Raw genomic sequence first — 16,412 nt, 5'->3', positions numbered from 1 at the left:
AGTTATTCTGAACTGAAGAACATCCTCTAAGCTGCGCAGGGTGTTGCTCTACTTGGTGCGAAGTCCTTCATTACTCTACTGTCACACAGTAGGCTCAAAGTCCTATTAACCCAGTTCTGAATCCTCAACCAAGGCTTTCCTACCTCAATCTTTAGACATTTTGGTTCCTCTAGAATGCTGTAGTTCCCATGTTGTGCACCTGCCCAGAAACGCCATTCTCCAAGCTTGAGTGGTAAATAAAGCACTCCCTTGCTGTTTTTTCCTAGTTCTTTGATATTTTCATTCTCAGCCCATAAATGACATTTTTGTTCTATATTTTCATAGTTCATGTTCATATTTCCATGTCTATTTCAGTCTGCCAGAGGTCTAAAAACTATGGCCCACTAGACTAATCTAGCTCACCTTTGCTTTGTCAGTAAAGCCTTCTTATTGAATACAGACACATATCCATTTAGATATTGTCCATGGCTGCAATTGAGCTCCATGCCTGTGTCAGAGATGGCATAGCTCAAACAGCATTTGCTACTTGGTCGTTTACAGAACACTTTGCTCATCCCTGGATGAGACTGTTATTCACCAGTGAATATTTTCTTTTGGGAATGATGCAATTAAATAAAACTGTTGACTTAATAAATAAATAACATCCGGCTATAAAATAGGATTACTAAGGATTAAAGGGAATAATTTACATGTCATCTTTGGAAACTAATTGGTAATGACTTTCACCAAGCTGTCTGAATGTATCTCTAAGATAAATTGACAATTCATGTGTTAGTTGTACATATTAACTTGAGAAACTTAGTTAAGGTTAAGAATAAACTGAAAAAATGTGAAGTACAAAAAGATTTTGAATTTTATCATTGCACAATTGTATGTTTCTAAGGAGATATAGCTGTTGTCTACTTGTAAAAGAGACAATAAAGGCAGAACTCAGTGAAAACTGGTTTCTGTCTTAAGCCAGCTTTACCTTTCTGAAACACAATGTACTATTAAGTGCTGTGTTATTTCAGGGCCCACTTTGGGTTAGCATTTCTTTTCCTGCAGAAGAGCCCACACTATTCTGTATGTGTCAAATTCACAAATGCAAAAGCAGAAAGAACAGATTTCAAGAAGAAACAGCAGTGAGCCTCCGTGTGAGGTACTACTAGGCCACCCCAGTGTAGCAACTTCAGAGAGAGCAAAGCTGCTGACATTGTTCTTTTCAGCACATGAACATGTGATTTAAAGGGAGCACAGGTTAGGGTTCCTCCGCACATTTGTTGGTTTTCATTATCAGAAGTGACCTACATACTTTATGCCTTTTTCCATGTGGCTCTTTGGACCACTCTCACAGAAAAGGAAAGGTGAGCAAGATCAACATTACCATGAGTGACAGCTCTTTAAAGTTGTCAATTGTTACCTCATACAACCACTGAAGCATAGCTTAAAACACAGCAATGTCACTTGTATTAATTTACTTCAACAGTGTTGAATTAAGAGGCTCATTGTACCAACAAATTGAGGAAAATAATGCATTGACTCTAAATCCCACAGAATAAAATGAAGGAATCAATCCTCAAAACTTTCTAAAACACTCAAACTAAGCTGAATTTAAATATTTTCTCCCTCCTAAAGTTACTATGACTTCTAATATAGGTAAGAGTATCTACAAGCATAGATCAATATAACTGTATGTAAACATTGAAACTTTCTAAAGAGTATAATGTAGCAATTCTTGTATCTCTATTGGAATGTTTTCTTTCCTTAGAATGCATGGTAATAGCCACATGATTCAACCCCCACCATTTTCTTCTAGTTTTGTAAGTAATAAGAAGATAGAATTAATTTCACAAAGCTAAAAATTAGGTCACATTATTAATAAACTACAAATATTAATTCATATTTTTTTCTCTAACCAAACAGATTGTGTTCCAAATAACAAGGTCCCCACAGTCAATGGTATGTGATGTTCAATACTGCAGCTTTCATTTCATTTTTAAGCTATAAGTGAATACAAAATTGGGGTTTAATTATAACATGGATATTGCTTTTTGTCTTGGCCTACAGCAATAGACAATCTGTATGAAAACACTGAGAGGTCCCTCATGAATTTTGTATTTTTTGTCATTTAATTCAAAGCTAAGCTCAAAGCAGTTCAAGTCCTGGGAACCTTAGAAGACATTCTAGCTTAGAAAAAAGTATAGTCGGGCCCTGGTGGCGTACACCTTTAATCCCAGCACTTGGGAGGCAGAGGTAGGCAGATCTCCGTGAGTTCGAGGCCAGCCTGGTCTACAGAGCGAGTTCCAGGACAACCTCCAAAGCAATACAGAGAAACCCTGTCTTGAAAAACCAAAAAATCTTCCTACTTCTTGGAAGCTCACTGGCTTTCTATAAAGAGCCATCTGTAGAGACAGTGTAATAAATAATGATTACTATTCATTATAAGTTAAAATTGTAAGTAACATTGTGTTTTAAAATTGAATCTACTCTTATGTTACAGGAGGATAAACAGGAACCTAATGAAAGGTGAGTGTCATTATTTGGGAATATGTTGAGCCTATTCTGTACCATAAATTGGCAGCGTGGATGGGGTGGGGTGGGGGGCTGACTCACCCCTCTCTCAGGGCCAAGAACAGGTTCCATTGTGTGAAGGCCACTGTGGGTACCCAGGTGCACTATGATTCTTCTGGAGGACTGTCACCTGATAGTCAACTGTAGGATGTGTCCAAACCACCTAACTACCCTCCTGAAGCCCAGTTCCTCTTTCCAGTATAAGGAAGACTCAGACTGCAGGCAGGTACTCATGGTGCACGGTGTTTAATGCAGCACTGAACATTTGATATATGAAGTCTTCAAAACTGACTGTGTCTTATAGACATTATCACTGGAGTTGTAGAAAACAATGATAGTACCATGTTTATAAAATTTCAGAATTTAGAGAAAATGTGAGTTATCAGGATGTTCCTGTCTATATGTTTTATGCAGCTAGTATCTCCTGTGGGTGCTTTCTTTGTTGTTGTTGTCAGTAGCATCTAGACATGTTTGGATTTACTTCAGACACTCCTTTGTGATGAAAAGAAAGCAAGCCATTTTGCAGAGAGGATATTTAGGCAATACTACAAACTTAAAATGGATGACTACAGAAGGCCTGGTTTCCATGAATATCTTTGTTTGATGATGCATGCACTGTAGCAGCAATTCTGTGCTTGTTAATTCTTAATTATTCAGCTATTCTTGTCATACAAATACAAGTTCCATTTAAGTTTTGAGGCAGTGAAAAGTGAACAATCTTTAAAACATACATCTAACAGTTAAGGTGATTTTTCTCTTCCCTGCTTTGTTTGCAAGAGATGACAATCTCAACACTTAAACTGGATACACTGAGCTCACAGAGCTTGTGTTGATGGAGGTTGACAAGATGCCTTAGTGCCAATGCAAAGGGTCCCCTACTCACCTGCCTGTTCCGCTCATCCATGATCCTTGTGATCTGAATCTTTTTTCTCCCCATAGTCCCCGTGTTTCTTCTCTCTCTCGTCCCTGAAATTATGTATTTTTTCCTTCCTTTTCTTCCTCTTTCCTGTTTCCTTCAAACAAGTCTCCTTCTTCAGCACGTGCACAGCTCAGTTCCCAAATCCTTGCATTCGTTCCTGCTGAACAGAAATGACAACTTAAACAACAGTTCCACAGCAAGCCAACTTCCTAAGAACTAGCGTGGTCTTCCAAACTCCATCAAGGTAATAAGATTCATGGAAGCAAAACAAGAAAACAAATGCAAATAAGTATTTGTTAAAAGCTCATTGCACATCACACGCAGGAGCCTATACACAGGGGTGAATGCTTTTATAATTAAAATAAGCTCATAAGTAATTTAAGAAGTCATTTAAGTGATGAAAACTGTGTTTTAAAATCCAACACTTGAAATGAACTGTATTTTTTGTAAAGAGCTTAATATTTTTAATGAAATTAGGTGACAATTTTCACCCTTCTGTTATGAAAAATTACCTAAATCAGAGAGTTAATGAACCTTTATATACCTGTGTATGCTAAGTAGGGCATCTAATTCATTTCTGAATGGAAAACAATCTCGTGTTTTGACAGCAGAGGTGATAACGTCCCTAGTTATGCAAATAGGATGGACAATTATGAAAGTGCTCTTTGATATATGTAAATGTCAACTAATTTCAAACTAAATCCTTTAATCTTATTTTAAGAAGATCACGACAGTGAACACAGGAAAAGTAATATGGGATGTTTCATCTGATGTTCCAGCATCGGTTAGCAGTAAGAGCATTTCCTCTTGGAAGCCTTTAAACTGCCCATTAAAACAGTACTCAGAAATGATGGTCACTGATAAGAAATAAGTGGTGCAAAAAATTAAGATTATTATCTCACTTGTAACTATACACTTTTTAATAATAGACCACCAGCCCTCTAAATTTAAATGTTTAAAAGAGACATATCATATCTCCTTAGGCAGTCAGACACACAATTACAGAAGCTTGATATTATATACCAGAGAGCTCTAGGTCATGAATTAAAATTAAAATAATGATTATCAATTACATAGCAAACCCAAAGAGCACAGAATATTAAAAGTCTATATTTTGCTGTTTAAAATTATGTCTAAAAATATTTGCACATAATGAAAGTGAATTGCTATGAAATGGAAGTTAACTAGGAAGCATCCTATAATACTTGCTTCATTTGCAAGCAGCAGCTTCAATTATTTTGTCTCCTCTTATGTCAGTGGATACAACTACTTTACACACTGCTCAGTATTTCTCTGTTGATTCTAGTTAGTCTGTGACAGTGGACCTGAAAAATTCCCACATGTATTATGTAACACTATGCCACTGTCCTGGCTACTTAATAGATTATTTGGCTCTAGTTCAAGGTCCTTGGGACAGAAAAGGCTGTTAGATATACTTGGTCTGATCCTCAGCTGCCTTTAAATTTCTTTATTCTTTGACATGTCGAGTAAATTTTTAAAATACAAGTTTAGGTAATTATCTAATTGCAGAGGCTATTATGATATAATTAGTTCTGGTGGATTAAGCACTGCTTAATCACTAAGACTATCCACTCTCCTTTACCCGGTTTCTTTCTTCTACTCAACTGCAGCTCAGTTCAGCCTTTTGGCATACATATGTAAGTTACATCATGATTACGGTGTGCTTATCAAAGATGATGACTCCAGCTACAGTTTTCAATGTTAACAGCAGTTCTAAAGTTTTGAAAAGTTATATAAACAACAACCTTAAGACATTGCTTCAAGACACCACAATACATCAAGCATTCACACTGCTAAATAGTCCACCCATTTAGTCTTGAAACTGGTCTTAAAGTTCACACAACCGGGAACCTTTTCCGCATTTCCTATAGTCTTACCAAAGACGCAAGCAGCAATCCAGAGTGGTATTTCCCAGGCATGTGCAAGACCCCAAAGAGACAAGCAGGTTTTCTCCACCACAGAAAAAAACAATCCATGAACCCCAGGAAAAGCCTTTGGGCGCATCCCCCTTCCCTTGTCTTAGCAGAGGCCAGAGTTGCTATCGGCTTACAGGACTGCCTGCCTAAGCGCTTACTCACTTTAGGTGGAAGGTCAGGGCATACAGATTAGAGTGCAGAGGCAAGGCAGACAGGAGGTCACTGGCTACAGACCTTGATTCAAAATACATATGCCCAAGCAAGTAGGGAGACACTGGCAAAGAAGACTCTCCTTAAAGAGCCAGAGTGTGCTCCTGACCACTAAACTAACAAAAGAAAAAAACAGCCTTCTGCATCACCACCCAGCATTTTTCAACTTGGAAAGGAAGACACTGTTTAGAAGGAGCCGGTGACGGTTTTTTTTTTTTCTTTTTTAATTCTTAAAACACAATGGGGAATATTTTTTCTAGAAATACACATGTAAATGCATTAGCATGCTTCTCTGTGCACATGTATATACACATACATAAAATGATTGGTGAAAATGCCATTGAAAATAGTCTCCATTCTAAAATATGCCAGGTAGTGGAGAGAGATGGAAAATTAACCCTAATTCAACTTTAATTTTGTTTTCTGTACAAGGACAATATTCAATTTAGTAGCTGAAGTGCTGCTTTCTAAACATTCATAAAATGCACAATTGCATGAAGCTCACACGCAGAATAACAAGTAGCAATGATGTGGCAATTTGTGGAAGATGTCCCCACATTTCAAGGCTATCAGTAAAAATTCAAAGAACTGGGAAGGCCAGCACCAGCACACAGCTTTTTTCATTTTTATTTTATTTTTTAAGTGTAACTACTTATTAACCTGATTTTTGCACAAAAAAACTGTACTGTATGGTTGTTTCAAGTATTAATTTTCAGGAGGGCTAGAGAAAAAGATTATTATTACCATAGTAACCTGTTTGGCTGTTTCACAGGTATGTGAAAAAAAAGAATATTAATAATTAAACTACATATAGCAGCATTTCAGTCACTGTGAGAACTTTCATTATATAGAATCAATCACAGGCTTATTCTGGACACTACAGTTTTCACATGAAGAAACCATCCTTGGAAAACAATTACACGTAAACAATCAAAACTTTGAATAAGAAGGAAAGAAAAAGAAGATTATGCAGTTACAGTCTGCCCTGTTTCTTCTTTTGCCAACTTAAATAAAAAGGTAAAATCTGCCTGCTTACTAAAAAGGGGAACTTCAGCACGGCAGGCTTCTTTTCACTTGGAGTTTGCCATAAGCAGACAGACAGAAGGCAAAGTGGCCTGAGAGCCGCACAGAGTTCCTTGGGGACAGCTAAAGATCATTCTCCCACAGACTCCCTCATTTCTAAACAAGCCAGTTTGATTGACATGCACCTCCCCCTCCCTTCCTTCTCCCACTCTTTTTGCCCTCTTCCCTTCCTCCCTCCTTCCCTTCAGCAAATCCCTCCCAGTAACAGAGAAGGATCTTGACAGAATGGCAGGAAACACGCACAGACTGGGCAGGGAAGGATGTGATGTCAGCAACCGCGAACAATAAAAGGTGTAAAGGTGCTTCCTTCCCCAAACTGCTCCACAAGTGTAAAATGGGAACCAAAACTCTCCACTTCCTTCTCTGAGCAGAGCAGGCTGGTGTGCAGCACACCCCACACTTGGGCCTTTGAGTGGTTCAGATAAAGGACAGCGAGGGAAAGGCAGAGCAGAGGCACAAAGTGTCTAATTTCTGTCTTTCAAACACCGAGAAAAAGCCATTCCCATTCTAGGTGAATGTTTTGTTATGACTGCCTTAAACAATAAATAGAGAAACCAAATAGACCTAAGCTGACATGGGTGAAGCAGCAGGCACATCCATCTCCATTGCCATCTACCATGCCTTCCCCATGTTACATTTAGTGAAGGTTGTCACATACTTTGAATTTACCCTTTGAAGGCAATGGAGATTTCTATACGAGGAAAGAAGCAAAACACATGAGTTACAACTTTAGGGAAAAAATGGAATCATGATGGTAGTAACAAATGTTTGCTGGAAATATGCATTGATTATTTATTTAGTCCCACACTGAAAAAGAAAGATTAAGTAGTGGGAAAAGAATCCTTGTTACTGAGACTCTCAAAGTACCTTAAAAAATCCAATTAGCAATCCAAGTGACTAACACAAACTTAGTCTATGGAGAAACTATTTTAATCTCATCACTGCTTGGCTCTTTCTAACATGGAAATGGCAGTCTACCCTAAAGTTTCTGTAGGAAGAAAACCACATAGCAACTGGATCTGAGTCATCATCAAATTTCAATCGCCTTCCCACAACACTTTGATTTAGAAATTAAACATAACCTTCAGTTACGTGTTTTGATCGTACAGTGAGACTCCCATGCCACATTAAAAGATGTGGGAAGAAATTAATTCTCTGCTGCTAAAATTATCTTTGCAAAGCATGTATTTTGTTCCAGAAGTACAGTGTAGTCACTTAAACAAAAACAGCCTATGGACAAGGCTAAAACATTAGACTATGTAATGTCAATTTGCAAGGAATGAATTGTGGATTTCTTTTATTCAAGTGGGCAAGTAACAGTTCCACTCACTCACATGTCCTTCACCCTTAGCATCCCCAGAAATCTGTGTTTTGTAAAATGCAAGGCTATAAATTAGGTTCACTGTGTTACACAAGAAATAGCATTGTTGCCGAGCGGTGGTGGCGCACGCCTTTAGTCCCAGCACTAGAGGCAGAGGCAGGTGGAGAGTTCGAGACCAGCCTGATCTACAAGAGTTTGTTCCAAGACAGCCTCTAAAGCCACAGAGAAACCCTGTCTTGGAAAAACAAACAAACAAACAAAATGAAATAAAGAGAGAGAGAGAGAGAGAGAGAGAGAGAGAGAGAGAGAGAGAGAGAGAAAGAAAGAAAGAAAGAAAGAAAGAAAGAAAGAAAGAAAGAAAGACAGCATTGTTAAATCAGTGAGAGCCCCATGTACAGCAAGAGGCAACAGGATGCCTGTCCTGCCTCTGCAAGCCTGTGTTTGTTACTGACTCAAGCTATTCAGTGATTCACTACCATTTCAAGTGGAAAGCTTTGCTCATTACTTGCATTTAGATACATTAAACTTTCTACTTTATGGTTTGTTTCAAAGACATATGAGGCATGCAATTATACTTTGGTTAAAAAGAACTAGCAGAACGTACCTATTTTCCCTTAAGAGCTTCAAATGAAATAACCCAATTATTATTCTTAGCAATGCTTGATTGTGTGATGAGAAGTATTTCTCTGGTCCTAGAAATCACTCCATTTTTCTCTAAGTTTACCATATACTTTACAGAATGGAATGCCGTTTATTTTAAAGCCACATAGTCAAAGCGCATCTTCCTGAGAGGATAAAAGGGCTGTTCTTTTTCTCTAGATAAACACCACTATGCCAAACATTAATTTCCCAACTGATCAAATTTATTATCAATATGGTGAATTCTAAATCATCTTCAAGTGTCAATATCACAGTATTACACATTAAAAAAAGCAAATACAATGGCTTAAAAAAGAAGTTATTACTTCTCTGTCCTTCCTACATTTGCAAATCCTTCTGTCTGGAATGATCCTTCCCTTCTGTCTCAGTCCCATTTTCCCAAGGTAGTGTTTCTCTTGAATAAACCATCAGAGGACCCAGTACCTCTCCTTTACAGTACAGGGGTGGGGTGAGGGATATCAAACATTATGTCTGTAGTCCCAGGATCTGGTCTAGCATCAGGTAAGCAGCAGGGACTAACCATTACCAGTTGGTTAACTGCACTCTATTTATCAAGGTCTATATCCCTCATTTGAGGTATTTCCTAGCTATTTTTAATAACCAGTACTGAGGACTTTTTCTCATTTTGCTTATACACCAACAAACTGGTAGCCTGGTTAATCCTTTATCATGTTTTACAGTATCTCATAGGTATAATAAGAATAATTTACACGGAAGTGAAAGCTAAATGAATCTGTGAATTGGAAGCTGGGGGTCCTAGACACCAAGTAACTGCAGCTTGATGATCGAATCCTGCACTTGTAGTTTCCGTGTCCTACCTCAAACTGGGAAAATAATTTTCATTTGCAAAATGGTTCTAGCCTCATTAAATATGACACTTACAAGAAGTGTAAGGTGTACAATGGTGCCAGGAACATGGATAACCTAGACTTGTAAGTTAGTTTTCATATATAAGTTACAGAGTAAGGTTAGTAGCAAGAGAACAATGTCATCCCCGTATATGCAGCATGGAGATCTCACATCCCATAGTACTTCATTTACATCCTTAACAACAATCATAAAATGAAAGAAAATGTACACTGTCATACAGATTAAAAACTTTCTCCTAAGTATCAGCCATGGAAGAGCTTCAGGCTGCAATAGTAGAAATAACTAGGGAAATACATCAATTTCCCAGTGACCACAGCTGCTGGAAACTCTATGTGAGTGCTTCTAGTCCTACTTTAGTATCTTTCCCCAAGGACAAAAGGAGATGAAATGTATGTCAGAAATATAATAAGCCTAAAACGGAGCTCATTTTGAAAACCCCTGCAATTAATTTAATATAAGGGCCTAACCTGCTGTTATCCCTTCCATAGATCATCATATTTACACAACTCCAGAATTTAGGAGCAACATACCTCCAGACAACTGCACAGCACTACAAACAATTTAACAAACATAAGGAAACACCGCTTCCCTGTCACAATTATCCATGCCATATTCGGCCTTGGACATTTTCCCCACTGCAGTTAGAATGGCATCCTGCATTCTCCAAGCCAAAATAAACTCCAAATGGTCTAAATATGTCAAAAGCCTCATACTCCTCAACGGCATGGCAGTTTTAGTATTTCCATATCAGATTATGTAATGAATTCAGCTTCTGCCATGTCTTTGTTTTCCTAAAGTTTCCCAGCAGTGCTGCCACACATTTCCGGAGGCCAGTTAGGGCTGTGGCAAGTTTTCCCAGGAAGGTAAAGCTGGTGTCTTAAGCAGGAAGCTAGGGCTACTATGTAGCATCACACGTTAGGTTCTGCCCTCCAGCTGTAACCCCTCATAAGCAAATGCAGCTGGATTTCTTGCTGCTGTTACTGAACAAAGCAAGTAAAACACTATACACCAGGAGCAGTGAAACTAAGTAGTTAGTCTCCAAAGCCAGCTCAGCCGGAAGTGGTACATGGTGCTAACGTACATTTTCATCTTATTAGGGTAAAAATCAACTGCCTAAGCATCTTATATTCTCTTAGGAAAAAATGTTATTTTCTCAATCTTTAGTGTATTATATTTAATAATTAAAATGGAAATATTCTGTAAATGTTTTCTTCTTGGAGGCTTGTATGTGTTGGGCACTTCTTTCAGATTTATTTGTGTGTGTGTGTGTGTGCGCACGTGTGTGTGTGTGTTCGCATGTGTATTTGTGTACACGTGCACAGCATGTAGACGAATACAAGTTGGTCTTTTAAAAGATACAGATAAAACGGTGAGTGTGTTTTAAGATACCTGAGTAATCTTGCCAGTACAAATATCAGTAACTGACATGAATGGTTAACAAGACAATCTAACTGAAGATCATATTCCACTCCTTAGTCACATATCACATTAAATGATCAAAATTATGTTCCTGAAAAGTAATTTGCTATTGCTTTCTCAAATAATTCAATGCTCAAATATGCCTTTACAATGGGAAGACACACTGTTCTCCAGTCAACATTCTTCTTTTATTTTATGTAAAAAAATATTCGATAAATCATCTGGTATTTAAACTGAATGTCACCTCTTTTTAATTTGCAATTAAACTTTAGGTAAGTATTAAAGTTTACAGGTGAATATGTGTGGTTTTCAAACTGCCATAAAGGTCCCTTAAGATACAGATGATACTTGTGACAATATTAAATGTGGCTCAATATGGAATTCAGTGATTCATCAATTTTTCTCTGTCTCTTCATCTCCTTTATAGCATCCTAATCAACCTAATTAAGGTTTTGTTCATCTGAAACGCCTGATGACAATTTGTTTAACTCTACCCCACTGTGGTCTTCTATTAACTCTGGTCTTCTGACAGCAATCATTAAATGATCCCAACTGGCCCCAATTAAGCCACATGGCTCCCGGGCTTCCTTACAGCCAAGTGCCAAGCTCTCTGTTTCATTTACACATTGTTCTTTACCTTGGTTTATTTTCTTAAAGCCAATTAAGTATGTGTCTTATCAAGTGGAACTAAATTTCCTTGTACAAGCTGGCTTAAGACAGAGTGTATAGATTGACTTAACAGTCCTACTGCAGGACCACACAGGACTTGCAAAGCCAACCTCTTTAGATGTGATAGCACGATGACAAAGACACTTTTATTTACTTGTGCTGAAGATGACTCCCCATGCACATTCTCAAAATAACACACACCTTTATACAGGTCTGGCTAATATCAGCCAACATTAGTTTTTCATTTGCATCTATAAGTTGGGGTTGACGCTCTTTTTTTTAAGTATTTAAAATTATTTTTTATTTCTGTCTTTTTTTTTTTCATTTTAAGCAATAGCGAAGTGACACGAGGTTAACCTTTCTTTTAACCTTAATTTCTGCTTTAATTTTTTTCACATATGCTCAGTTGTAAGCCCTGTAATGATGTTCCCAGGCTTTCCTCTGAACACAGGTAGCCTCAGGATTTAGAGCTCATTGGCTGTGTATTACCCCAGGGAAATAGCTGATTAAAAACAGCCTCCCGAGGAGAGCAATGCCTATTCACATCTGGCTATGTTAACATCTGGCTCATCTTATCTAAACTCCTGATACCTATATGGAAATCGACCTCTGGCTTTGGCTTCGAGTATTACAGTTTATCTAGAGCTCTTTATGTGAGATGTTGAGGCAAAATCAGTTAAATTAATCCCAACACCACTCATGTTTGATGGAGGCACTGAAGACCTTAATCAATTACCTTGACTAATTTCCCAAGATTATAGACAATGCACTGCTATTTTGTATCTGTTCTAATTATAGCTATCACTGATCATCTGTTGGTATTTGATACAAGCTATCTGTCACAGTTCTCAGAGCAGATGGATTAGAACATTTCTGCTCATCTGAATCGTACATTAAAAGTTGACACTAGGACAGAGAATTGGAATGGCTGTTATACATCTTATAAGATGTTAACATTGGTGAACTTGTCATTGTTTTTATTTCTTGACTGGTAGACATAATGTTGAAGAAAAGGGAATGTAATGAACAACAGAGTTTGCAACATTCCAATATAGTTGTCAACACCTAGAAAAACACTTAAGTACAATTTTTTTATAACAGCTGATTATCTACTTCATCGTCCCCATAGAACTTACTTCCCTCAAAAGAGGAACATCTAAAATGTCTGTTACAAAATGATGATGATGTAGAAAACTAGTCAAATTCACAACTGACTGACTTAAAATGCATAATAAATGCTCTGAAATGTCAGTAAAGCAAAACAGACGCTGGGCTGTTGTATTATGAAATATTCTTCACTGTATTATAGTAATCCCCAATAAGATTTGATGTTAATTTTAGAGCATGTGTCTGCTAAAAAGGGCAAACCCTGAAACAGATTTAGTACAAAGAAGCTGAAAATATCCTGTGGAAAAAAAATCTGTAGCAAAATCAGCCAGCCCCAATCCTGCCATTACTCAGCATCGCAGTGACGCGCGGATGTTTGTAGTGGTTTGAGGAGCCGGCAGGGGTGGAAACTTGACGTACTCGACTCCAACATGATTGCAATTGAACCTCATCAAAGTAAGAGCTCATAATTTGTCACAGAAAACAGCCAATTAACATATGTTAGAAAAAGGCTTCATAAAGATAATATATGATTAAAGACCCAGTGCAGCTGTTGAAAATCAAAACTATGCATTTAAAAAAGAAATCTCAGCCCAAGCTTCCGTATGGTTAAACTGATAATGGCTACTATGATTTTTTTTCAAAGTAGAAAAATATAATTACAGTACTTCTTATAAGTTTGGGGTTATGGCAAGGGAGAGCTGGATACCGTGGCAGTATTTACCACGCCTTACTCAGTTCTATAAATAGTTGGAGCTCTTGCCAAAACTCTGTAGTTACTTTGTTATAGAGCTATTTTAAAACACAGACCTTCATTGTGAGCTAAATGGCCTTCAGGATGCACTTTGTAGTTACTGCATTCCTCTCAGAACTGTATCCTTCCTTTATCTGTGCAAAACTCCAGGACAACCAGACTCTCCGCACTGCCAAACATGCCAGGGCTGTGTAACACACAGATTTAACACTTCAGAGCTTTTGTCAAGAGTGGCGGTCAGTTAGGGCGCCAGCAGACTTCAGACTTCAGGAGGATGCAGCTCCAGCCCTCAGCCGTAGATCTGGAGAAGGCTGATTGCTGTAACACATTTGGGGCATCCGGATAGCACATTTTAAACTAGACTTTAGCTTAAACTGCATAAAAAAAATAAAATTCTAGTTTAATGATCATTATGCATGGGATACCATGAGCCAAAATCACGGTGCTTAAAAAATACATGAAAATGACTGATTGTTAGTCACAGAGACGAACAGGCATGAATCAGGATAGCTCAGTGCCAGGGCCATCACTGGGAATGCAGCAAAGAGGGTATGGCTCCACGACGCTTATGCTTCCATCTACTGGGACATGTCAATACACGAGCTCAAACATCATGATGATTTAGTCCTTTAAAGCACCAAGAGGACTGAAGCCAATGGCCTCTAACTGGACATCAATTGAGTTCAATGACACTTCTTTCCTCAACATGCAGACCTTTTATGAAAACACCCCTAGCTGGTTGAGACAGCTCTTGGGAGCTTCAGTTTATTTTTCAATTATGAGTATGGAACACCATGAATAGTATGACAGTATACTCAAGATTTTGGCCAATGCAAATCACAGTATTGTGTAATTTTTTTCTTTGTAAGCAGGTTTACAACAATACTAGTAAAACTTAGTTATTTGTTGAGGTGATTTGTTTTCTCTTTCAGAAGAGAACCATCCACACATTCATCAGAGCTTTGATTAAGATCTCAGTAATATCTGAAAATCCCAGTGTTTCCTATATTGGCAATACCCAGGTATCTTTGGGTAGCCCATCTAATGAGAGATGTTACATAGCCTGAAGCCAAACAGATTAATTTCCAACTAAAAATGAAAAGACAAATTGAATTATCCACTACTTTTTAAATCAAAGCATTTTAATAGGAAAGAAAAAAACAAATTGAAGGATTATGACTAACTTGATAAGTATGAAGTTAGAGAAAAGGAAAATTGATTCACTTTAATTTAAAAAAAAACTATGGCACAGAAACATCCAAGAAGGAACTACACCATTTTAAGGGATGGATACATATTTTTCCTTTGCAGTGCAACTGAAAAAAATGTAAGGTATACATTTTTACTGTCCCCCATCCTCTCAATTTTTGGAGATAGTTGTACAACCTTGATGCTTTATTATAGGCCACTTTCTTATTTCATGAACTTAATGAGCTTCAAATGAAGTTATACAACTTACCACATAGCCTAAATTAACACTTCTTAAAAGTTCAAGGGTTCTAAAGAAGAATCGCAGACTTAGAGCAGTTCTTAAGTGACAAAACTGTATTTCCCCCATCATGAAATAAATGTTTTTGTTTGTTTTAAAAAACATGTTTAACTTTATGCTCAATGCTAAGCAATATTTTACAATGCATTTTCTCCTTTCTTCCCTATCTATTAAAATGACCTTTAGAGTAATTTACATTGTCCCCAAAACCCAGTCACAACTGCATACAAAACAGGCTTGCAAAAGGAGTTTCATCTCTTACTTGTAGCATTCCCACTCCAGTTGTTTTTTTTTTTTTTCATTTCATCACCTTTCTTTATCTCCTTTTCCACATGTTTAGAACTGAGGGGATATGGCAAGTGAAACTGTCAAAGAGCTAGGAATAGAGGTGTCCTCAGACAAGCAAAATGCTTCCTCTATAATATCCAGGCAGGGATAGAGCAAGCACACTGCAGAGGAACGGCGCCTGGGCCAGAGTTGAGAGGAGACAGCTCCTGGAGCCCAAGGCCTGGCAGGAGGCTCCTTATCTCTGCATGTCTACACATTCTGTCCCAGGCTGTTTTCAAGGATAGCTCAAGTCATCCTTGGCAGATAATGCTAAATGGAAAGTATTACAGTACTTCCCCTGTAGAAAAAATTCTGTTAGTACAGATCAGAAACTACTAAATTGAGCAGTTATTTCTGCCTGATTCTCTCTAATCGGGAATTTAAAAGAAAATACTCATAGTCAAGTCCATGATTCTCCCTATTGATCTCACCAAATTTACATCAACTTCCCAAAATGGACACCAAAGACAATGTCCATCAGCTGCAGGCCCTATCTAACTTATTTTTTCCGAACCCCAGAATATGGAGCATTTCTCAATTTATTTGGGTGATCCTGTGATAACACTATCTCTACATAAAGAGGTAAGCTTCCTCTCTCTGACAGGTGAGCAGCTCCCACTGAAAAACTATACTCAGCCGGAGGACAGTATAGTAGTCATTATCACGGTAAAGAATGTAGAAAGAATGGAGAATCAGTCTTCTCATTTCACAAAAAAAGCACACTATTGAGATACAAATGGGAAATAGCTGCTTATTTAAAACAAAAAGGTAAATAGATATTGAGCAATCAAAGAATGTAATTTTTTCTAATGCACAAAGATCTGAACGCAAAGCAGCAGTTTGGGGGAAGAAAGCGCTGTCTAAAGCTCACTTGGCTTCCGCTACCCACTAGCTCCATGCCTGTTAGGCGGACAGCAACTTCAAGTATCACTTTCTACAGGCACACAAGCCAACTGAGTTCCGTTTCTAAGACACTGTTCAAGTCCCCAAATGGCACATATTTTAAAAAAAACATGTAAAATATAAGGTTGGGATGACCCCATAAAAAGGTAGAAAACAATAGACTGATAATAAGGTTTAATTTCTGGACAAATCTC

General features: G+C 37.8%; 1 protein-coding gene across 9 annotated transcripts in view; it reads right to left on the bottom strand.

The window, feature by feature from the left end:
* The window catches only part of Mef2c (myocyte enhancer factor 2C), a 145,753-nt gene that overhangs the window by 90,648 nt on the left and 38,693 nt on the right, over positions 1–16,412 (bottom strand). For 5 of the 9 annotated variants that reach the window (XM_027401793.1, XM_027401789.2, XM_027401792.2 and 2 more), the window contains exon 2: positions 3,434–3,629. In XM_027401793.1, coding sequence (XP_027257594.1) covers positions 3,434–3,487 — 54 coding nt within the window. In that variant the 5' untranslated portion in view covers positions 3,488–3,629. Of the gene's footprint in view, positions 1–3,433; positions 3,630–5,367; positions 5,523–16,412 lie in introns of those variants that run through there. The other 4 variants (XM_035440482.1, XM_035440479.1, XM_035440480.1 and 1 more) reach the window with 3 other exon arrangements.

This window comes from Cricetulus griseus, chromosome 2 (assembly GCF_003668045.3).
Source record: "Cricetulus griseus strain 17A/GY chromosome 2, alternate assembly CriGri-PICRH-1.0, whole genome shotgun sequence".
In the NCBI taxonomy this organism is placed as follows: Eukaryota; Metazoa; Chordata; class Mammalia; order Rodentia; family Cricetidae; genus Cricetulus; species Cricetulus griseus.
The sequence above is the reverse complement of the archived record's forward strand: the minus strand, read 5'-3'. Positions and strand labels throughout refer to the sequence as shown.